This window comes from Somniosus microcephalus, chromosome 10, assembly GCF_052327205.1.
Source record: "Somniosus microcephalus isolate GS21.2 chromosome 10, FLI_Smic_1.0, whole genome shotgun sequence".
In the NCBI taxonomy this organism is placed as follows: Eukaryota; Metazoa; Chordata; class Chondrichthyes; order Squaliformes; family Somniosidae; genus Somniosus; species Somniosus microcephalus.
Window position 1 is genome coordinate 218,743,538 of NC_140996.1, and position 23,555 is coordinate 218,767,092.

At 48.1% G+C, this 23,555-nt stretch overlaps 1 protein-coding gene across 1 annotated transcript in view; it reads right to left on the bottom strand.

The window, feature by feature from the left end:
* Positions 1 to 3,249: 3,249 nt before the first annotated feature.
* The window catches only part of mxra5a (matrix-remodelling associated 5a), a 31,598-nt gene continuing 11,292 nt past the window's right edge, over positions 3,250 to 23,555 (bottom strand). The window contains exons 5-6 of the mRNA XM_085999654.1: positions 17,101 to 18,004; positions 3,250 to 11,471 (exon numbers count right to left, since the gene is read on the bottom strand). Coding sequence (XP_085855780.1) covers positions 9,566 to 11,471; positions 17,101 to 18,004 — 2,810 coding nt within the window. The 3' untranslated portion in view covers positions 3,250 to 9,565. The remainder of the gene's footprint in view (positions 11,472 to 17,100; positions 18,005 to 23,555) is intronic.

The window sequence follows — 23,555 nt, forward strand, 5'->3', positions numbered from 1 at the left end:
AACATTTACTTTAGCCACCCTTTTGCTTTTTATATAACTATAAAAACTCTTACTATCTGTTTTGATATTTTTTGCTAATTTACTTTCATAATCTATCTTCCCTTTCTTAATCAATCTTTTTGTTATTTTTTGCTGTCTTTTAAAGTTTTCCCAATCCTCTATCCTCCCACTAGATTTGGCTACCTTATATGCCCTTGTTTTTAGTCGAATACTATCCTTAATTTCTTTACTTAGCCACGGATGGCTGTCTTTTCTTTTACACCCTTTTCTTCTCAGTGGAATATATATTTTTTGGAAGTTGTAAAATAACTCCTTAAATGTACACCACTGATCATGTATCGTCTTACCCTTTAATCTATTTTCCCAATCCACTCTACTCAATTCCGCTCTCATACCTTCATAGTCTCCTTTATTCAAGTTTAGCACGCTTGTTTGAGATCCAACCTTCTCACCCTCTAATTGAATATGGAATTCAACCATGTTATGGTCACTCATTCCAAGGGGATCCTTTACTAGGACATTTTTAATTAATCCTGTCTCGTTACACAGGACCAGGTCTATGGTTGCTTGCCCCCTGGTCGGTTCAGTTACATACTGCTCAAGAAACCCATCCCTAATACACTCAATGAACTCATCCTCAAGGCAGCCCTGCCCAATTTGATTTGTCCAATTAATATGATAGTTAAAATCTCCCATAATTATAGATGCTCCCTTATTACAAGCCTCAACTATTTCCTGATTGATACTCCGTCCAACAGAGTTGCAACTGTTCGGAGGCCTATAGACTACGCCCACTAGTGCCATCTACTGGCGCTAACAGGTGGTGCTAAGGGGATGAACCTTTCCCCAATCACTTTTACCTGCACTACCCTATCCAAAAGTCTAGTTAGTGTATTGATTATTGATAGTAGTCCTAAATTTGCCTTTTGCTGGTTTGAATCTGTGTCCCTTTGTTCTACGCTCATGGTTTAATTTGAATTGTTGTTTTGGATTTGCCTCTTCAATATTGTTTATTATCTCATATATCTTAGCGAGGTTGCCTCTCCATTATCGCCTCTCAAGGGAGAATAGCCCAAGTTTCTCCACTGTCGTTCCTCATAACTCAATGCTCCGGTGCTAGGAATGAATCATGTGGTTTTTCCAGTGCTTGAATGTTTCTCTTCAGTCTCGGTGACCAGAACCGGTGCTCAATGGACGGTTTGACTTGAGCACTCTACAGTTCCAGCATGATCTATTCTCACTAATACTCCACTGTTATGGACAATTTGGCCCATCGTACCTGTGCCGGCTCTCCGAAAGAGCTATCCAATTAATCCCACTCCCCCCTCTCTTTCCGCCGTGGCCCTGCAAATCTTTCCTTTACAAGCATATATCCTATTCCCAATATTTATTCGTAATTGCTCAGAACAAAGCAGGAGCCCAGCAAAAAGTAGACAGGTGGTAACAGATGATGAGTAAACACCGGGGAGTGGGGTTGTACCCATTGGTTGAGATAGCCAAAGCAATCCTTTAAGATTTCAGTGTTAGGTTCAATAACTATCTTGGCTGTAGAGTGGACTTTGCTGTACCCACACTCCCCTTCTGTCTGCGGTTGGCTCTGAGGATCGACTTGGGGGCGGAAATTGGTGATGGCCTGTTTTTGAGTCCATGATCAATGGTGCGCACGGATTGAGGTTATACTGTTATGCCAGACATTAGTCTCTGTCTCGCCGTCTGCGTTACTTCCAGTCACTGTGGCTCAGTTGGTAGCACACTCGCGTCTGAGTTGAGAAGGTTGTGGGTTCGAGTCCCACTCCAGGGACTTGAGCCCATAAAGCTAGGCTGACACTTCCAGTGCAGTGCTGAGGGAGTGCTGCACTGTCGGAGGTGCCATCTTTCGGATGAGATGTTAAACCGAGGCCCTGTCTGCTCTCTCAGGTGGATATAAAAGATCCCAGGGCACTATTTCGAAGAAGAGCAGGGGAGTTATCCCTGGTGTCCTGGCCAATATTTATCCCTCAACCAACATAACAAAAACAGATTATCTGGTCATTATCACATTGCTGTTTGTGGGAGCTTGCTGTGCTCAAATTGGCTGCTGCGTTTTCTACATTACAACTGTGACTCCACTTCAAAAAGTATTTCATTGGCTGTAAAGCGCTTTGAGACGTCCGGTGGTCATGAAAGGTGCTATATAAATGCAAATCTTTCTTTCTTTTCATACAGGGTGCTCGGTAAGAGACCGTGAATTGCTTTATTGCGGGAGGGTGTGTGCCAAATGCTAAAGCATTGCACTTGCCACAAGTTTCAACTTTCCCTTGCAGATGTAACTCGCAAGTGCCACAGGAGTTGTTTGTTTGTGGGGGGGTGGTTGGGGGGGGGGGGGGGATGCTGCAACATTCCATTCTTATGTTGCCACCAGCGCGTGTTAGCAGTTTGGGGCAAGGGCCATCAGCAGGTCGGGAGAGCCAGGTGGGAGTCGGTAGATCGGGAGTTGGGTGGGAGGCTGCAGCAGGGGGTAAGTTGGGTGCACGTGGAGAGCTGGGAGTCGATAGATTGGGAGTCGGGTGGGAGCCTGCAGAAGGTAGAGGGCTGGGCACAAGTGGTGAGCTGGGAGTCGATAGATCAGGAGTTGCAAGTGAGGCTGTAGCAGGTAGAGGGCTGGGCACAAGTGGTGAGCTGGGAGTCGATAGATCGGGAGTCGGGTGGGAGCCTGCAGAAGGTAGAGGGCTGGGCACAAGTGGCGAGCTGGGAGTCGATAGATCGGGAGCTGCACAGGAGGTTGCAACCAACTGGAAAAGTCTGTACCCCTGAGGCAGATCTTTCTACTTCTAGATTTTCCTGCCTTTTTAAAACCCAACTATCCCGCGCTAAGTCCCTCTCGTCTATTTCCTCGATTTTTCCTGATCTTCACTGTCCTCTCTCAACGCATTAAGTTCAACAAATAAATTTGCAAATCCCTACATGGCCTTCTACACCCTATCTCTCCAACCAGCTCCTGCTCTTCTGATACTGGCCAACAATGAATGTCCACTTCCCTCAGCACCACCATCAGTGGCAGGGCCTTCAGCCAACTTGCCCCACGCTCCGGAATACTCTTCCTTGGCCCCTCTTTGCCTTGATGTCTCTCCCCAGTTCCAATAAAATGCATCTCTTCAGCCTGACCTTTTGTGAAAGGAGCTGGAGAAATTATTGTTGTAAGTACTTATTAAAATGCAGATGTGCGTCAGTTAAATCCTTTAGAAAAATGTACATAACATCACTCGAGCGTTTTGTGGTAAAATATTCTTTATTACAAGATGTACAGTATATTGAATTAACATTATAAACATAACTATACATCAGAGGACTCTGCTTCATATGTGCTATTAGCTCCAATGCTAGCTAAGGGCTAACAATGCCTCCTTAAATTTGAGTGCAACATTTATATTTTAAGTTCCTTTGCATCATGATTTACCATTTAAATATTTGAATGAGTGGAAATGTGACTTCCATCAGCTGAGCCACATCCATGGATCCATTTTAACCGGCTGGGGTAGGATGGGTATCTCCTTTTAACCACGAGGGGACTGTTTCCTTCAGACTACTTAAAAAAAAATTGCAGGTTAGGGCTCCGCTAGTGGCTCACTGGATAAATCCACTACTTCGTGCAGAAATGATCCCGACAAGATAGAATGGATCCCAGGTTCACTCCCCCGTAGCTGTTTGGCAGCTAGCAGGTTGTTGGCTACAATTGCCCTCTCCGCATTGGGGATGCAAGTGGAAAAGTTGTCCAGGCTTCCCACTTCTGACCGTCATCCAGGGATTCCTGCTGGAAAGCGTGTGTGTGTGTTCTGTGTGTGCAATGTGTGGTGTGCAATGTGTGTGTGTGGTTTGTGGTGTGCGTGTGGTTTGTGGTGTGTTTGTGGTGTGCAATGTGTGGTCTGTGTGTGCAATGTGTCTGTGTGTGCAATGTGTGGTGTGCAATATGTGTGTGCGTGGTTTGTGGTGTGTGTGTGGTTTGTGGTGTGTTTGTGGTGTGCAATGTGTGGTCTGTGTGTGTTTGTGGTGTGTGTTTGTGGTGTGCAATGTGTGGTGTCTGTGCAGTGTGTGTTTGTGGTGTGCAATGTGTGGTGTCTGTGCGGTGTGTGTTTGTGGTGTGCAATGTGTGGTGTCTGTGTGGTGTGTGTTTGTGGTGTGAAATGTGTGGTCTGTGTGGTGTGTGTTTGTGGTGTCTGTTTGTGGTGTGCAATGTGTGGTGTGTGTGTGGTGTCTGTTTGTGGTGTGCAATGTGTGGCCGCGATTTCGCCTGCCGTGGTGAGTCCGGTGCGGCCGGAGCAGACAATGGCCTAAAACTCCGCACCCGTCTTCATCCCGCCTCCTCCAAATGATTTTGCCCTGATTGGGCTTGTTAAGCCTGCCCAGTGAGGTTCCCAGCCAATTAAAAGGAAGTAGATCTGATGGTGTCATTTGATGACGTGTCGTCAGCCGGTTTCCTTAAAGGGACCACAGCCACATTGATTTTGATAGTTGTTCTGTTAGTGTTCTACAGCATTGAGGTGTTGCAAGCACTGCACAAAGGTGGATAGCTGCACCCAGGCTCTCCCATGACTCCCTCCATATGCTTATAGAGGGAGCCACAGCACACAGGGAGGTTCTCTTCCCTTCCCATGGGCGGAAGAGACCTCCGCAGGAGACCAAGACAGCCTGGTTGCACATTGCACAGGAGGACACAAGCAGGGATGTCGTCAGGAGGACCAGGCTGCAGTGGCACAAACCTTTCAATGATCTCAGTAGATCATGAAACGTTACTGCAAAGCCACACTCTACCTCATCCTGCTGTGCCATTCATCACATCCCCATCACTCTGCCTTCCCTACCCTACTCTTGCACATCCTTACTCACACCAACTTACCTTGCACCTCCACCCATCCCTCTCTATCTACATTATCACATCCCCATCTCTCTAGCCACCCCTCACACTCACCCTCATCCTAGTGCAATCATACCAACTAACAACACACAAGGGTAGCCACTTGGGTGTTTTATCCAATGTTCATGTAAAGTTTCTGTTAATGTAGTGTCAAACATTGAAACCTTTATTTTCAACACTTTGCCTCCTTGGACAGATTTGTGTGCACCTCTGGAAGTGGCTTAGTGAGTTGCAGTGAATGGTGAGACATAACAGTACCCCCCGCAATAGTGAATGTGAAAGGAATGGCTTGGGCATTGTAGGGATGCTTTATGGTGTTGGTGTGGGGTGGTGCCAACCTGGCACATCACAGAATCACAGAATCCCCACAGTGCAGATAGAGGCCATTTCGGCCCATCGAGCCTGCACCGACACATATCCCACCCTATCCCCGTAACCCCACGTATTTAATCCCCTAACACTAAGGGTCAATTTATCATAGCCAAATCAACCTAACCTGCACATCTTTGGACTGTGGGAGGAAACCAGAGCACCCGGAGGAAACCCACGCAGACACAGGGAGAATGTGCAAATTCCACACAGACAGTCGCCCGAGGGTTCTGAGGACCAAGGTGAGATTTTTTTCAAGGGCTCCAATGCTGATGGAATAGATGGCAGGTGAGGTTGAGATGACAGAAGTAAGCTGTCAGTGTTGAGATAGGTTGTTCCAAGGAGGTGACAGTGGATAGAGAGATTACTCCAAACACTTCAAAAGTGCATAAAACTCAAGTGGGTTCCAAATCATTAATGCTCCAGTTTCTGACATTGGAAAGTGACCAGCTGTGAAATGGTAGCTTTTAGACCACTTTTGCAACTGTGACCTATTCAAAGAAATAGAGAGTTGTTCAGAACCTGACACACTTAACCTGGCGTGATCCCCGAGTGACATGAACCTCGTGGAAAACTTGGGTAAATGGTTTATACCTGGTAAAATGCTGATTAAATTTCGTTAAACACCCTCTTAACTACCGCAATTGCATGACCCGCCGCTTAGTGCCGTGTCTGCAAAGCACAGGCAGAGCCGACACTAGGGAAACTCACAAGGAGGCGGATTTCAAGCGGGATACCGCCCCGCTGTCAATCTTTTTGATTTTGACAGCGGATCCGCCTCCGAACCCGCCCTCTGAATGCCGGCAAAATTCAGGACTATGTGTGCTGTATATGTGTGGTCTGTGTATATATGATGTGTGTGTCCGTGTGTGTGTGTGCAATGTCTGTGTGTGTGTCTGTCTGTCTGTCAGTCTGTATGTATGATATGTCCATGTGTCCATGTGCATGTCTGACATGTGTGTGTGCAGGTTTGGGCTCGGCTGTGATATAAGAGGATAGCTTGCTACCTCTCATGAACTTGGGGGAGGCTTGGCAGCTTTGTGATCGTCCAACCAAATTGATGACAAAACCAAATAATTTGTGCTGGTGACAGTTTAAAAAAAATGTTTACTGACATGTTTGAAATGCCAATCAACTCCAAACATATACCGTCCTTCCCGGTCCAAACCACAAAGCACTGGAGTAAATTAAAACCTGGCAGTCCTGGCACTAATGACCACTAAACAGCAGAGGTCACAGAGATAACCACCCTCAACAGAAACCCCGGTTGATTTCTTTCCAATTCTTTTTTTTTTAAATTCATTCTCGGGATGTGGGCGTCGCTGGCGAGGCTGGCATTTATCGTCCAACCCGAGTTGCACTGAGAATGTGGCGCTGGGCCTTCTTTGACACAACTGAGTGGCTTGCTAGGCCACTTCAGAGGGCAGTCGCTTTGGTGTGGGGACTAGAGTCACACGTAGACCAGACCGGGCAAGGACGGCAGCTTTCCTTCCCTACGGGACATTAGTGAACCAGTTGGGTTCTTACAGCTCCATGGTCACATTTACTGATCCCAGCTTTCTATTTCCAAATGGTTTTTCTTCCCAAATTGAATTCAAATTCTCAAACTCATTTTGATTGGAACTCACGTTCTCTGGATTACTAGTCCAGCAACATAACCACTACGTTACTGTACCCTAGTGCCTAGTTCAGGAGTGATGTGGCCAATTGTGGCATTCCTTCTGCCACTCTGGTCAGCACAGACCTGGACCATCCTGGTTAATATAGCATAGTACCATAGTAGCGTAGGAGCCAATGTAGGTGACCGAGCACAGGATGGAAGCAGATGTCCCTGCCATTAATAACAACCTAGGATTTACATAAAACTTACAAACTACTGATGTTACAAAGACAATCATTCTTTCTTATTTACATAATTGGTATAATGGCGATGGTCATTTTTTTCCCCAATTTTTATTAGTAAAATTAAAAACTGAAGTTATGCTACCCTTTTATAAATCACTGGTTAGGCCTCAGCTGGAGTATTGTGTCTAATTCTGGGCACCGCACTTTAGGAAAGAGGTCAAGGCCTTGGAAAGAGTGCAGAGGTGATTTACTAGAATGGTACCAGGGATGAGGGACTTCAGTTGTGTGGAGAGACTGGAGAAACCGGGATTGTTCTCCTTAGAGTAGAGAAGGTTAAAGGGAGATTTAATAGAGATGTTCAAAATTATGAGCAAATAAGGAGGAACTGTTTCCACTGGCAGGAGGGTTGGTAACCAGAGGACACAGACATAAGGTAATTGGCAAAAGAACCAGAGGGGAGATGAGGGAAAATGTGTTAACGCAGTGGGTTGTTATGATCTGGAATGCGCTGCCTGAAAGTGCGGTGGAAGCAGATTCAATAGTAACTTTCAAAAGAGAGTTGGATATTTACTTGAAAAGGATGCATTTGCAGGGCTATGAGGATAGAACAGATGAGTGGGACTAATTGGATAGCTCTTTCAAAGAGCCGGCACAGGCACGATGGGCTGAATGGCCTCCTTCTCTGCTGTATGATTTTACGAAGCTCCTTGATAGAGGGAGCTTTGTTTTAAAAAAAAACTGCTGCTTGTAATACAAAGTACTTTACTTTGTAAAAATGATTTTGGTTAGTAAAATAGTTAAGACTAACAACTATAAAATGCATCACACGATATTATCTGACTTGTAATGTTGATTGACTTCAAGTCACGTTAATATAGAAAAGGCTTCAAGTTTAATTTTCTATAGTTACAGCTTGTTGTAGTTGCGTGAGCATCATTGTTCAATGTAGGGGGCATGATTAGGAAGTTTGCAGGTGATACAAAAATTGGCCGTGTGGTTGATAGTGAGGAAGAAAGCTGTAGACTGCAGGAAGATATCAATGGACTGGTCAGGTGGGCAGAACAGCGCAAATGGAATTCAATCCGGAGAAGTGTGAGGTAATGCATTTGGGGCGGGCTAACAAGGAAAGGGAATACACATTAAATGGTAGGACACTGAGGAGTGTAGAGGAACAGAGAGACCTTGGCGTGCATGTCCACAGATCCCTGAAGGTAGCATGACAGGTAGATAAGGTGGTTAAGAAGGCATACCGGATACTTTCCTTTATTAGCCGAGGCATAGAATATAAGAGCAGGGGGTTTAGGCTAGAACTGTATAAAACACTAGTTAGGCTGCAACCAGAATACTGCAAACAGTTCTGGTCACCATATTACGGGAAAACTGTGATTGCACTAGAGAGGGTACAGAGGAGATTTACGAGGATGTTGGCAGGATAGGGGAATTTTAGCTATGAGGGAAGATTGGATAGACTGGGGTTGTTTTCTTTGGAACAGAGGAGGCTGAGGGGAGACTTGATTGAGGTGTATAGAATTATAAGGGGCCTGGATAGTGTGGACAGTAAGGACCTATTTCCCTTAGCAAGAGAGGTCAATAACCAGGGGGCATAGATTTAAAGTAATTGGTAGAAGGATGAGAGGGGAGTTGAGGAGAACTTTTTTCACCCAGAGGGTGGTGGGGGTCTGGAACTCACTGCCTGAAAGGGTGGTAGAGGCAGAAACCCTCATCACATTTAAAAAGTACTTGGATATGCACTTGAAGTGCCGAAACCTACAGGGCTGCGGACCAAGAGCTGGAAAGTGGGATTAGGCCGGATGGCTCTTTTTCAACCGGCACAGACACGATGGGCTGAGTGACATAAATTTCTAGGCTTCTCTGATTGTTCATTGACAGTACTGTTACTCTACCAATAACGATGAATGATTCAAGATGGAGCTCATTAGAGCAGGCTTAACTTGAACAAGATTCATTGCCAAGCAAATTTTTCATTGAACATAGAGTCAAGATCTCTCTTTTACTATAGGCAATGATGTTAGAGAGAGGAAGAGACATGTGGTATTTACAGGACCCCAGGTATTGGCTATTACTGGGTATAAGCCTCCGATCTAGATTCAGTTTGAAGCCTGAGGCGATGGAAGACATTCAAATGCTTGAAATTATCTTCGATTATTTCAATTTAATGCGGATTTTAAAGTCGAGTGTCCGACTTTTTAGCGCACGAGTCCACAAAAGCGCACGCTGTCAGGATCAACTTTGGACGGAAACCGTGCGAGAGAACGTTGAAGCAATATTTTGTGCATCTGTTGACATTTTCCACAAAGTTCAGCGAGACCAGTTTGCGCATCCTCAACTGGCTGTGTCCACTGCACGTGGAAGGCAGTTTCTTGGGCACATACTGGGGGGGCCGGGGGGGGGGGGTGGGGGGAAGAAAAACTTGGACAGCAATTCAAAAGAAACGCTCCTTTAAAAAACGTGGACGTAGGTTATCTTTGAGTCGCTGCCGAGCAGGTTCTTTGCAGTGCATTTGTAGAAGCCGGTGTCTCTGTTCGACGGGTTCTGTAAGAGGAGGGACCCTTGAGGGTGGAGGTACTTGTTGCCAATCAGGCGAGCCTGACTCGCTGCCGTGAGCCGCGTCTTGTCCGGAAGCTCCCAGCTTATTTCCGCTTTCGGAATCCCCATGGCCATGCAGTTCAGCTGAACCGAGGTGCCGTGCCTCGCGTACGTCACGGGTGTCGGTCCGTTCGTGATGCGCGGCGGGTAGGCTATGACGATCACTGCCACGCTCATAAACGTGAGGCCCAGCTCGCTCACCGCTTTGCACGAGTAAGTACCTCTGTCGTACACAGAGGCCTCGTGAACGACGAGCGAGCCATTCTGTAAGAGTGAAAAGCGGCCTACATTCTGAGGTCTGTTCAGCATCACGCCATTGGGTAAAACCCACGATAACTGAGGCAGTGGATTGCCTCCTACCATGCAGTCAAGCCGCATGCTTTCCCCAGGTAAAATTCTGACCAAGCTTGTGTGTCGGTTATGTATTTCTGGCTTGTGACCAATCTCCAAGGTGACTAGTCTCTCAATGGAGCCCACTGTGTTCCGGGCTATGCAGCGATAAGCTCCGGCCTCTGTGGCAGAAGGGTTGTTGATGTGCAAGGTGCCATCGCTTCCGTGGTACATCTTTGTCAGCTGCTGTCCGCTCAGGAGCTTGTTTCCGTCTGGAAGGATCCAGGTTGTTTCTGGAGTGGGGTTCCCTCTGGAGGAACAGTTAAGGTTAACGCTGTTACCAATCACGATAGAGACCCCCGCACTAAGTGGGTTAGTAAATGAAGGCTTCTCCAGGTTGTCCAGCACTTCGAGGTGCACGGTGAGCCTAGCCTCTCCTCCTTCATTATGAGCAATGCACACTAACTGGACTGCATCCGATTTCTTCAAGCTCCTTATGTCGAGTGTTCCATTGCGATGCACTTGAATTCTAGTTCCATAATATGGCGCAGTCACAATAATGTTTTCTGCCAGCACCCACATGACCCGTGGAATGGGTATCCCTTCCGCCTTGCAATCTATTTGCTTACGGGTGTCCCTCATTGCCTTTTCCTTGACCACCATATTTGTGCTCTTCTGCCCATTAATGCTTGGCGGTTCAATGTTTACCTCCACAGTGACGACTCTTTTACTCTCCCCTGCCGTATTTCTCGCAATGCATGTGTAGTTTCCGCTGTCTGATCTCTGTACCTTCTGTATAAGAAGAGTGCCATCAGTCGTGACTTGGTACTTTGAGGAAGGTGGGATGAATCTGTTGTTTGGAGAGTACCAGGTGATCCAGGGGGTCGGTTCTCCTTTGGCTTCGCATTTTATTGTGCAGGACTCACCGTACGCCACCTTAACAAGAGAGGGTGCGCCAGCTTTGAAAGTTGGGGGCTCTGCTACCACTTTCACGTTGACTTTCATTTCATCCTTCCCGATCTGGTTTACTGCATAGCAAGTATAGTCACCTTCGTCTTTCAGTCCGACCTCATTGAAGTACAAGGTGCCATTATCGAAAACAATATACCTTCGCGTTCTTGTCCCACTGTCATCGGACTGCATGACACTGTTGACCATGGTGCCATCTGGCAGGCCCCATGAGATCTCCGGATCTGGTAACCCCGAGGCAATGCAGTCAACTTTGAGGTCTTTTCCGTACATGACCTTGTGATTGGCATCTTGCTTGTATTCAATCTTTGCTGGCTTCATCATCACGTTGACCTTGAGCACCATGAAGTCATCTCCCATCTTGTTTCTGGCTACGCATAGGTAATCTCCTGCATCTCTGTCTGTAACTGATTGGACCACGAGAGTGCCATTGTTGTACACTTTGATTCTTCTACTATAACTGAAAAATAAAACACAATCAGAGGTTAGTGACAAACAGTTGAAGGCTTGGATAATTAAACCTTTGGTTTAAAAAAAAAAAAATTATTCCTTTTTTTTATGGGATGAGGGCATCGCTGGCAAGGCCAGCATTTATTGCCCATCCCTAATTGCCCTTGAGAAAGTGGTGGTGAGCCGCCTTCTTGAACCACTGCAGTCCATGTGGTGAAGGTACTCTCACAGTGCTGTTAGGGAGGGAGTTCCAGGATTTTGACCCAGCGACAATGAAGGAACGGCGATATATTTCCAAAGTCAGGATGGTGTGTGACTTGGAGGGGAACTTGGAGGTGGTGGTGTTCCCACGCGCCTGCTGCCCTTGTCCATTCTAGGTGGAAGAGGTCGCGGGTTTGGGAGGTGCTGCCGAAGAAGCCTTGGTGAGTTGCTGCAGTGCATCCTGTAGATGTTACACACTGCAGCCACGGTACGCCGGTGGTGGAGGGAGTGAATGTTTAAGGTGGTGGATGGGGTGCCAATCAAGTGGGCTGCTTTGTCCTGGATGGTGTCGAGCTTCTTGAGTGTTGTTGGAGCTGCACTCATCCAGGCAAGTGGAGATTATCCCATCACACTCCTGACTTGTGCCTTGTAGATGGTGGACACACTTCCATGGGGGAAATGGTACTTTTCAGTGCAAACATTTGTTCCACCCCTTGTGGTTTGTACAGTTTTAAAATGTATTTACTATGAAGGCTTCCCTGATGGCTAGATGGGCAACTGCATCTAATGATATTTTTATAAGAGCAGAAAAAGTCCCAGGCTTGATCCTTAGTTTGTTGTCCTGAGTCTGTACTGAGTTAGATGATCTTAGCTGGGCCATTTTGTGAGGGGTGAGGTTGGAGTTGGGGTGGGTGCTACAGGTAACATAAATGAGCGCCCAGTCTCGACAGGAGGATTTGCTACTTGGACATGGTACCATAACATTGTTAGCACCTGTAGAACTGTACTCCAAAATGAGTCACTACCTTCAAGAGAGGAGGGAGAAAAATATTAGGACAACCTGGGGAGAAATGAATAAAAGCATACTGACTAATTATAGGCTGAGTCTTGCTGTCAATTGTTTCTGCACCACCAACCCAATATTGGGCCAAATAAAACTCAATTTGAAGACGGAGTCAAATAACCAGTATGACCTGTTTTTTAAAGCTCTTGTGATCTTGTGCACTTACAGAGCACCTTCAGTGTTGGGAAGTGTCCCAATCTGCTTTACAAAACAGCAAACGAGCACCAAGCAAATGTTGAGAGGAGAGATTTAGGGAAGGTGAACAAAGGTGTGATCAAAGAGTTAGGTTTTGAGAAGAATTTGAAAATGTGGAGAGATGGAACAAGGTGTTTGGGAAGTCATTCTAGAGTATAGGAGCATGATGGGTAAAAAATGCAATTAGATGGTCATTCTACTCTTGGCTGTTGTTTGGAAATGAAATCTGTTCTGATTCTTCCAGTATTTGAAGGGGCTGGTCCTCAGCTTCTAGCCCCACTTCAGTCCCATGATCTTTGGCCACCCAGTGCAGGAGGGTGGGGTGGGTGGCGGGGAATGGGTGTGGGCAAGTCAGAGGACCTCCTCGTGGGTCTGTTCCTGGGTTTGGCCAAGGTGGATATCTACAGGTCCAGGTCAGACGCAGCCCATGGAACTGGCCACTCTGGCTTCCATGGTCTTGTCCGTGACCGGGTGGACCTGGAGAAGGAGCACACAGTGTCCGCCGGTATGCTTGAGGCCTTCTGAGACCAGTGGGCAATGCAGGATATAGAGTGTCTATGGGAACTGGTAACAATATTATTATTTAAGTTATAAGTTCCCTTTGTTTTTATGGTTATGTTCTTTATTAGTTGTGCCCCTTTTGTTTGGTTTATGGCGGATGACACTGGGAGAACCCATCGGTGTCTCCTTATTGGTTATTTTAGAAAAGGCATAAAGCAGGTTGTAGTGACATTATGTGACAGAAATTCAAGGTTTAGACACTGCTTAAAACAGATAAGGAGGGCCACAGCCACACAGTGTTGGACCAAGACATTATTGCCATGGAATAATTCCCACAGGTCTCAGGTCTACCACTGCAGTGAGACAACAAACAGAAACCAGATGCTTCCCATCAATTCTCATAGGGAGGGAGTGAAGAATCACCTGGGACATTCTCATGCATCTCCGCGTACCTGCTTATAAAGTAGCACAGGCAGAATCTCCTAGGAGGTGGCTGTCGCCTGTCATGGGGGTAGGAATCTGTATGTGAACCGCAAACAGTATTTTTGCAGTGTCGGCATGGACATCAGTTGGATTTCCGCTCGTTCATCGCTACTTAGTTCACTTATGGTGGTCCAGACACGGGAAACAGCACTTAGAGGAATGATTACAAAGCTGGTGTCTGTTCTGAAATCATAGGGTTGCTAGGTTGCAGGCAATGGCTGGCGGCTATGAGGAGAGGGATTGAACAATTGGCTGGCGTGAATGAATTCTAAGCTGCTAGCTACACCTCTGCTTGTTACCCTTTCAGTCAAGGATGGATTTTAATCTGGGGGGAGACCAGGCGAGAACATGTAAGACTTTAGACTAAAGACATCTCTGTTTATGGATTCCAAATCCCCTCAATAATCTGTTAAAATAAATATCTCATGTTGTGAGGAGGAAATCCCCAACTGAACTCATTTGATCATTACATAGGATTACATCGGATATACGGCACAGAAACAGGCCATTCGGCCCAACCAGTCCATGGCAGCGTTTATGCTCCACTCGAGCTTCGTCCCGTCTTTCCTCATCTAACTCTGTCAGCATAACCCTCTATTCCCTTCTCCCTCATATGCTTATCTAACCGCCCTTTAAACAACAACAACTTGTATTTATATAGCGCCTTTAACGTAGTAAAATGTCCCAAGGCGCTTCACAGGAGTATTATAAGACAAAAAGTTTGACACCGAGCCACATAAGGAGAAATTAGGGCAGATGGCCAAAAGCTTGGTCAAAGAGGTAGGTTTTAAGGAGCGTCTTAAAGGAGGAATGATTGGTAGAGAGACAGAGAGGCTTAGGGAGGGAATTCCAGAGCTTAGGACCTAGGCAACAGAAGGCACGGCCACCAATGGTTGAGCGATTATAATCAGGGATGCTCAGGAGGGCAAAATTAGAGGAGCGCCGATATCTCGGCGGGTTGTGGGGCTGGAGGAGGTTACAGAGATAGGGAGGGGCGAGGTCATGAAGGGATTTGAAAACAAGGATGAGAATTTTGAAATCAAGGCGCAGCTTAACCGGGAGCCAAAGTAGGTCAGCGAGCACAGGGGTGATGGGCGAACGGGACTTGGTGCGAGTTAGGACACAGGTGACCTCAGTTTACGTAAGGTAGAATGTGGGAGGCCAGCCAGGAGTGTGTTGGAATAGTCAAGTCTAGGGGTAACAAAGGCATGGATGAGGGCTTCAGCAGCGGATGAGCTGAGGCAAGGGCGGAGACGGGCGATGTTACAGAGGTGGAAATAAGCGGTCTTTGTTATGCTGTGGATATGTGGTCGGAAGCTCATTTCAGGGTCAACTATGACACCAAGGTTGCGAACAGTGTGGTTCAGCCTCAGACAGATGTTAGGGAGAGGGATGGAGTCAGTGGCTAGGGTATGGAGTTTGTGGCAGGGACCGAAAACATTGGCTTCGGTCTTCTCAATATTTAATTGGAGAAAATTTCTGCTCATCCATAAATGTATCTATACTATTCGCTTCAACCACTCCCTGTGGTAGCGAGTTCCACATTCTCACCACTCTCTGGGTAAAGAAGTTTCTTCTGAATTCCCTATTTGTTTTCTTGGTGACTGTCTTATATTGATGGCCTCTAGTTTTGCTCTTCCCCACAAGTGGAAACACTCTCTCTGTGTTCACTCTATCAAAGCCTTTCATAATCTTAAAGACCTCTATTAGGTCGCCCCTCAGCCTTCTCTTTTCAAGAGAAAAGAGACCCAGCCTGCTCATCCTTTCCTGATAGGTGTACACTCGCATTTCTGGTGTCATCCTTGTAAATCTTCTCTGAACCCTCTCCAGTGCCTCTCCAGAGCGGGAGGAGCAGGCCACCACACGTGGAGCCGGCAACAGTGAGGAGGAGACCGCGGCGAAGAGGAGGACGGAGCGGCTGAGGGACATCGTGCTCCCACTGCCACAGGAAGCCATTGTATTGACTCTGAACGCGGCGCTGTATGTATAGCTGACGCGTCCCTACGGGGAACAAGCATTCCATTGTACTTGTTACATATGGCAAATAAATCTAATCTGAATCTGATCTGAATCTGAATATCCTTTTTATAATATGGCGACCAGAACTGCACGCAGTACTCTAAGTGTGGTCTAACCAAGGTTCGATACAGGTTTAGCATAAAACTTCCCCACTTTTCAATTCTATCCCTCCAGAAATAAACCCTAGTGCCTGGTTTGCTTTGTCGTTATTGCAAATGCTTGTCAATTCCTCGTGCTCATCACTATTACAAAACAAAGCGATTTATTGTCCAGCTGCAGCTTCCATCAAACTTACAAAAGAAGGAATGACTTGCATTTCTATAGCGCCCGTCACAATCTCAGGATGTCCCAAAGTGCTGTACAACCAATTAAGTACTTTTGAACTGTTGTAATGTAGGAGATGCTACAGCCAATAATGACCAGATAATCTGCTTTTTTTTAGTTATGTCGATTGAGGGATAAATATTGACCAGGACACCGGGGCAAACACCTCTGCTCTTCTTCAAATTGTGCCATGGGATCTTTTACGGCCACCTGAGAGTTGCAGATGATGCCTCAGTTTAACGTCTCATCTGAAAGGGGGGTTGACAGGGTAGATGCTGAGAGGTTGTTTCCCCTGATTGGAGAGTCTAGAACTAGGGAGCACAGTCTCAGGATAAGGAGTCGGCCATTTAAGACTGAGATGAGGAGGAATTTCTTCACTCAGAGGGTTGCGAATCTTTGGAATTCTCCACCCCAAAGGGGCTGTGGATATTCAAGGCTGAGATGGAGGGATTTTTGGACTCGAGGGGTAATCAAAGGATATGGGGATCAGGTGGGAATGAGTTTGAAGATCAGCCATGATCTTATTGAATGGCAGAGCAGGCTCGAAGGACCTATTCCTGCTCCTAATTCTTATGAAAGACGCTACCTCCAACAGTGCAGCACTCCCTCAGCAGCGCACTGGCGTGTTAGCCTGCATTTTTACGCTCAAGTCTCTGGAGCGGGACTTGAACCCACAACCTTCTGACTCCAAGCACGAGGGTGCTACCAACTGAGCCACGGCTGACACACGTGCCCCAGCAACACACTAGGTGGTGCCTTTATCAACCAAACCATTGAGAGTGCTTCTGCAGTGACAACGACAAAAAAGTTTTCAATACCCTTCTCTATAAATATTAATGTACCTGACATGAATCGGTCATTCATGAAAGAAAGACTGAAGTGATGCTGAGCGGCCTGCGGGCGGTGCTGTCCAGGGAGAGTATAAATACTCGGGCACGGGCCCAGCTTGCGCAGGGGCATTCTTAATAGGAACTAGTGAAGGCCACAACTAGACCTCCATGTTGTAAAACAGTTGATTAAAGCTTTGTTTAACGCTTAGGCCAAATGCCTAGTAGTTTTCTTACGTCAGTACCTGTAGCGCGAGTCCACAAGCAACCTTGAAGGCAGTCTCCAGAGTATTTTCGGCCCTGGAACTCCTGCAGCAACGCAGTCCAGATGTAGAACGCTTCCATAGCTAATGTCTACTCTTCGTGGAGATGATACGGTAATCTTGGCAGTAGCTGAATGCTTTTGAATGTTTATGCTCACCGTCCTCCTGGCAATGCCGACTATATTAGTCGCCACGCATTCATAGTTTCCGACGTCTCGGCCCAACAGGTTACGTATGTAGAGGGTCCCATTCGGAAAAACAAACAGGTTGCCATTAATAAACTGGGAGGGCCGGATCTGTGTCCCATCGAAAAGAATCCAGCGAATGTTTGCTGGGGGCGCAGCCTTGGCAGTGCAGTGAACACGAACGCCCTGCCCCGGGACGACGGAGATATTCTCGCTCCTCTCCTGCTGAATCATGGGAGGCAGCGCCGCGATGTGCAGCCTCACGGTCACCGTGTCCGCTCCCACGGCATTCCTAGCGATGCACTTGTAAACCCCCCGGTCGGAGAAGGCGGTCTCCCCGATGGCCAGGGTCCCATTGGGCAGCAGCGACAAGCTGCTCCCTGCCACACCCCCTGGAGTCTGCAGCAGTTTCCTTCCCGGCAGCAGCCACGAGACGTGCGGGGTGGGCGTTCCCTCGGCCCTGCACTCCGCCGCGAATGGTTCTCCCAGGTACACGGTGACATCCTTGTAGCGGGCTCCGGATATTCGCGGCTGCTGGGCCAGCACGATCAAGGTGACCACCGCCTTGTCCGTGCCGTGCGGGTTCCACGCGGCGCACAGGTACTGCCCGCGGTCCTGGACTTGAACGTTGCGAATGCCCAAGGTCCCATTGCTGAAGACTTCAAATCGGAGCATTTTGCTACTTGCCGTCATCACAGCTCCTGTAAGAAGCACAAGAGATTTAACATTGAACTCTTGCATTTCAGCCTGGGTATTAGCAAGAATGCTGCAATCAGTCTCAGTGTTCTGAGGACTTGAGGACAGAGGTGATGGTTACCATCACTGGCCCAATGGTATATAGAATGGCAACGAGTTGGAATAAACGGGTCTTTTTTTCGCGTGGCAGGCAGTGACTAGTGGGGTACCGCAGGGATCGGTGCTAGGACCCCAGTTATTCAAAATATATATTAATGATCTAGATGAGGGAACTAGATATAATATCTCCAAGTTTGAAGATGACACAAAGCTGGGTGGGCGTGTGTGCTGTGAGGAGGATGCAGAGAAACTCCAGTATGATTTGGACAAGTTGGGTGATTGGGCAGATGCAGTATAATGTGGATAAATGTGAGGTTATCCACTTTGGTGACAGAAACAGGAAGGCAGATTATTATCTGAATGGCAATAGATTGGGAAAGGGGATGTGCAACGAGACCTGGGTGTCCTTGTGCACCAGTCGCTGAAGGTAAGCATGCAGGTGCAGCAGGCGGTTAAGAAGGCAAATGGTATGTTGGCCTTCATAGCGAGAGGATTTGAGTACAGGAGCAAGGATGTCTTGCTGCAGTTGTACAGGGCCTTGGTGAGACCACACCTTGAGTATTGTGAGCAGCTTTGGTCGCCTTATCTGAGGAAGGATGTTCTTGCCATGGAGGGAGTGCAGCAAAGATTCACCAGACTGATACCTGGGATGGCAGGAATGACGTATGAGGAGAGATTGGGTCGATTAGGCTTATATTCGCTAGAGTTTAGAAGAATGAGAGGGGATCTCATTGAAACTTATAAAATTCTAACAGGACTAGACAGACTAGATGCAGGAAGGATGTTCCCGATGGCGGGGGAGTCCAGAACGAGGGGTCACAGTCTAAAGATAAGGGGTAAGCCATTTAGGACAGAGATGAGGAGGAATTTCTTCACCCAGAGAGTGATGAACCTGTGGAATTCTCTAACACACAAGGCTGTTGAGGCCAATTCATTAAATATATTCAAGAAGGTGTTAGATATATTTCTTAAGGCTAAAGGGATCAAGGGATATGGGGAGAAAGCAGGGACAGGGTACTGAATTTGGATGATCAGCCATGATCTCATTAAATGGTGGAGCAGGCTCGAGGGGCCGAATGGCCTACTCCTGGTCCTACCTTCTATGTTTCTATGGCCTAGAAATTCACTTTGGGCCCGCCAGCTGGCGTGCGCCCAAAAGTTAGCGCTGAGCGCGGAGCCAGTTGCGCGCGTCAGATATTCAGTTTTTGCGCCCCAAGTTGGAACCGGGCGCTATTCCAGGGTGTGCCCGCCCCCGCTTGGGGTGCTGAAACTGAATTTCAGCGCTCTAGGCGCCGCTGCGCCACCCGCTGCGGAGTGGCAGGCTGCGGTACTGCAGGCCTCCTCCTTCTCTTAAGGGGGAGGTGCCTGCAACGGGGAGATCGCCGCTGGATAGTGCCGGCAAATGAGCCCGGCACCACGGAGAAGTGCCGGGTTCGCGGAAAGCAGCCGGCAATGCCGCGGGGGGGCGGTGGAGGAGGCCGGGGAAGGAGGTGCGGGCAGGCGGCCGCCGAAAAAGCGGCCGGCCGCACCTCCACCTTAAAGCGCCCCACTAAGGCTACAGTACGGCCCCGTTTTCTGATCGCTGTTTGCGGCCGCTGCGGAAGAGGCGGCCGCAACTAAATATGGGGGTCGGGCCGGTATCGGGGCGGAACCGGGGCACTGCGCACACCGATGACGTCATCGGTGCCGGCGCAGCGCTAACGGCTACCGCCGCCATTACCGCTGCGCTGAATATCAGCGCAAACTCCTCTATTGGCGCAGAAGCCCTCTTTGGGCGGTAACTGGCCGCAAAGCTGGCAGCGCCTTACTGAATTTCTAGGCCAATGTTTCGATATGTTAGCTGCAGGTGTTCTTGCACTGATAGCACAGCTCTGCTTGTGTATCCGGTTCCAGATGTTCATTGACAGGTGGGTGTCCCTGCAAGTATGAGTAGGTGGGCACTGGTAGGTGAGCAGTCCTGTCCAATGGGTGTACCAAAAAAATGGCAGTGCCAGAATATAATGGCACAATGGGGGAAAAATTCGGTTGCTTGGCGCCTCCCATTAGCAGTCTAAGAGGGCACTAACAGGGCGCAAAGCAACTGGCGCCGGGTGCGGCGCCGCCAACACCTCCCGTGAAATTCAGCAGGAGGTTAGCGGCGGCGGTAACCGATAGCGCCCTGTGGCGCTGCTTCGCTGACGTCATCACGGTGCGCAGCACCCCGCTCGTGCCCCGGCCATGATCTTCGGTAGCGCCCTCTGACTTACCGCTGGACGCTATGTCCGACGGTGTCAGGGGGCCCTATCTGCGGCCGGGGCAGCGCTAATTAAAGGCGAGGTACCGGGCGGCCATTTTTGTTGCTGGCCGCCTGCCAGCACCTGCTCCCCGTTGCTGTCCCTGGCCTCCTCTGCAGCCACCCACTCCCCCGCGGAATGCCGGCCGCGCTCTGTGAGCCCGGCACTCAAGAGAAGTGCCGGGCTCTTTTGCCAGCACTCCGATCCCTGGTGGCCCAGCTGGACTCCGGGTCACGCTGTGCAAGGCCCCTCCCCTTTAAGAAGGGAAGGAAGGCCTGCAGTACTGCGGCGCAACGTCCCGCAGCGCCCACGCGAATTTTTTCGGGGCACTAAAAGTAGCACCCTCGGCGAAGTTAGCGCCCCAAAGGGGGCACGACTCAATTTTTCCCCCTTTGCCTCCCAACCAAGTAATTGGAAAATGGAAAGGAAAGATAAATATTCACCAATAACCTCAGAATGCTGATACAAACCTTATTACTGTATTGGCTTGTTTAAATACATTTCCTTAAACAGCACACCCTACCTGTCCTGGAATCCCATTTTATATGGGCAGGTGAGCACAATACTGGCATTAACACTTGGGGGGAAAAATTGGGTAGCGCCCCGAAAAATTTAGCGTCCCCCCGCTGTAAATTCAGTAGTAGCACCCCAAGCAGGAGGTGGGGGGCTACTGGGAAGTGCTCCACCTCCTGTCTGGGGTGCTATTACTGAATTTCAAAGCGCTACGTGCAACAGCGCCACGTAGCACCGCGTCATTGCAGGCCTCCCCTTCCCCCGATTAAAGGAGAGGGGGCATAGCGCTGCGCACACCACGGCCCTGTCAAACCACCAGGGAGCGGGCTACTGGGAAAACAGCGCCGGGCTGAGCGATCGTGGCTGGCACCCCGCATACAAAACAAAAGGGGGCAGGTGCTGGCAGTCGGCCAAAATAAAAATGGCTGCCCAACACCTGCCCTTTAACCTGCGTCGCCGCCGCTGCCAAACCGCCCCCTGATCCTGTCCCACATATCGTGCGGCGATAGGTCAGGGGGCGCAACCCAAGTTTGCGGCCGGGGCACTGCGCACGGCAATGATGTTACCGCCGGCGAGACAGTGCCGTGGGGCGCTACCGGCTACCGCTTCCGCCAACCTCCCGCTGAATTTCGCGGGAGTGGTGCCGTGCCCGGGCGCTAGGGGATTTGTGTGGTTGTCTAATTAGCAACATTGTGGTCTAACTTTAATATCATTAACTGCAAACCGATGGGCGCCTCTGGTCCCAGTACAAAACATTCCTGGAAAATTGGATGGCCCCTAAATGGGTGGAAGCCTTACATAATAGATCTTGTTAATTGAATGTCATTTAAAGGAAAATCCATCTTACAGTCTTCAGGAGACAAGGAGGATTAAATTAGAGGAATTGTTTGGCAAATTCAATTCCTGAAATGGCTTGTTCCAAGAACTCTGCGCCAGCATGTTTGGCCTCCAAAGCAAACTCCTGTTGAATCAAGCACTGTTTTTAACATGCCATTAATTTTTTTTTAAATCTTAAATTCCAATGAAGTAATATCCCCACAGCCAGCTCTGCTGAAATAGCTTACAAAGTGCATTATCCTCGTGACATGGTCCCTTCAATTTCGCCTGAAGGGGAGGAACATCTGACATTTTAAAATTCTTTTTGTGGTTAGATTAAATTTGTGCCCTCTTGCTACCATTTTGTATAAATGAGCACGTAATCTTCAGTATGTCAGCCCCCGTTGAGTACTTAAACATGACGGGGTAGAGTTTCCGCTTCGTGCGCAGTCGGCAATCCGGGCGCAAATTGCACCCAAAATTGCACCCGTTTTGAAAAGTTTCTTATCTCGAGTTTCCACTCAAACTCATTTGTATATTGCCCAACACAAAATCTGCCATGAGCCAGCGCAATCAGGCCGCGTTTTAAAACGTAATTTAAAAAAAAAATTTGCTTTCAAAACTATTCCTTGAGTGGTAACTTGGTGCAGTTTGATTAGTTCAGCTGAAAATGGGTTTATCGCAAAAAAAATAAGCATTTTTAATCGGAGTGTCTAGCCCACCACCTGTGAGTAATCCGCTTAACCTGAAAATGACTCTTGTGAAATATACAGAACCTTTTTCCCAGTTATATCAAGGCACAGTGGTTAGTTTCTTAGTAAATTAAAAGAACATTATATTCAAAAACCTTTTAAAAGGTTCCTATTGGCGTACTTGCGCCCAAAAGAACCAGCTTAATTTTTGGAGCTTCCTTGAAGGCTCGCAAATGAGGGCAATTTGCGGAAACTCGCCACGGTGATTAATTCATCCTGCGGGGGAGGGGGGCGGGGTCTAGTTTTGTGGGCGGGGCCCGCTCCCATCGCAATGTTTTTAAAACTCGGGCGAAAGATCGCGGGAAACTCGATTCGCGCTGAATGCAATTTGCGCTTAAAATCCCCGCGATCTTTTGCGCCGGTTAGGCCAATTTCGGGCGAATTGTGCCGTTAAAGACAGCGCAACCAAGCGGGAAGCTGCAGGCCAATGAGTTGTGCGATGTTAAGAAAGAACGGTCACTAATGCAGCACCTAATGACATCCCAGCACGCTTCACAGTTAACGGATTACTTCTGAAGTGTTATGTAGGCAAACACAGTAGGGGGTGAGAGAAAGGGCAGTCAGAATAACTCCAAATAGTGCCTTGGGATCTTTTAAATCTGCTGCAGCAGGCGCACAGGTTTTTTCGTTTAACATCTCACCCAGAAGACAGCACATCTGATAGCACAGCACTCCCTCAATACCGCGCTGATGCATCAACCTCGAGTATGTCCATAGTGGGGCTTGAATCCTCAGAGGTAAGAGTACTACCATTGAGCTCGGGTTACCAAACCTTCAGGATTGCCCCGGGAATTAAAGACTATTCTCTAGGACTCTGCTGCGAGCGTCCCTAGAGAAAAATCATTGGGGTAATAATAAAAAAATTTAAGTTTATTAAAAAAAAATTCTTTGAACATTTTAGTTTATTAGTTAATAAAAATATTGGACTTGGCGGGGCGGGGGGGAAGGCTGTTTGGCTGAGAGCCAAGAACCATCCAATCAGGTCATGAAGAGTCATTTCGCTTTCCAATTGGCCGTGGGAAGGTGGTGCACCGCGAGTATGGACATGTCGGGCGACCAATGGGAGGAGTGTGGGGGCGGGACAGTCGGAGTCGGGCGGTCAG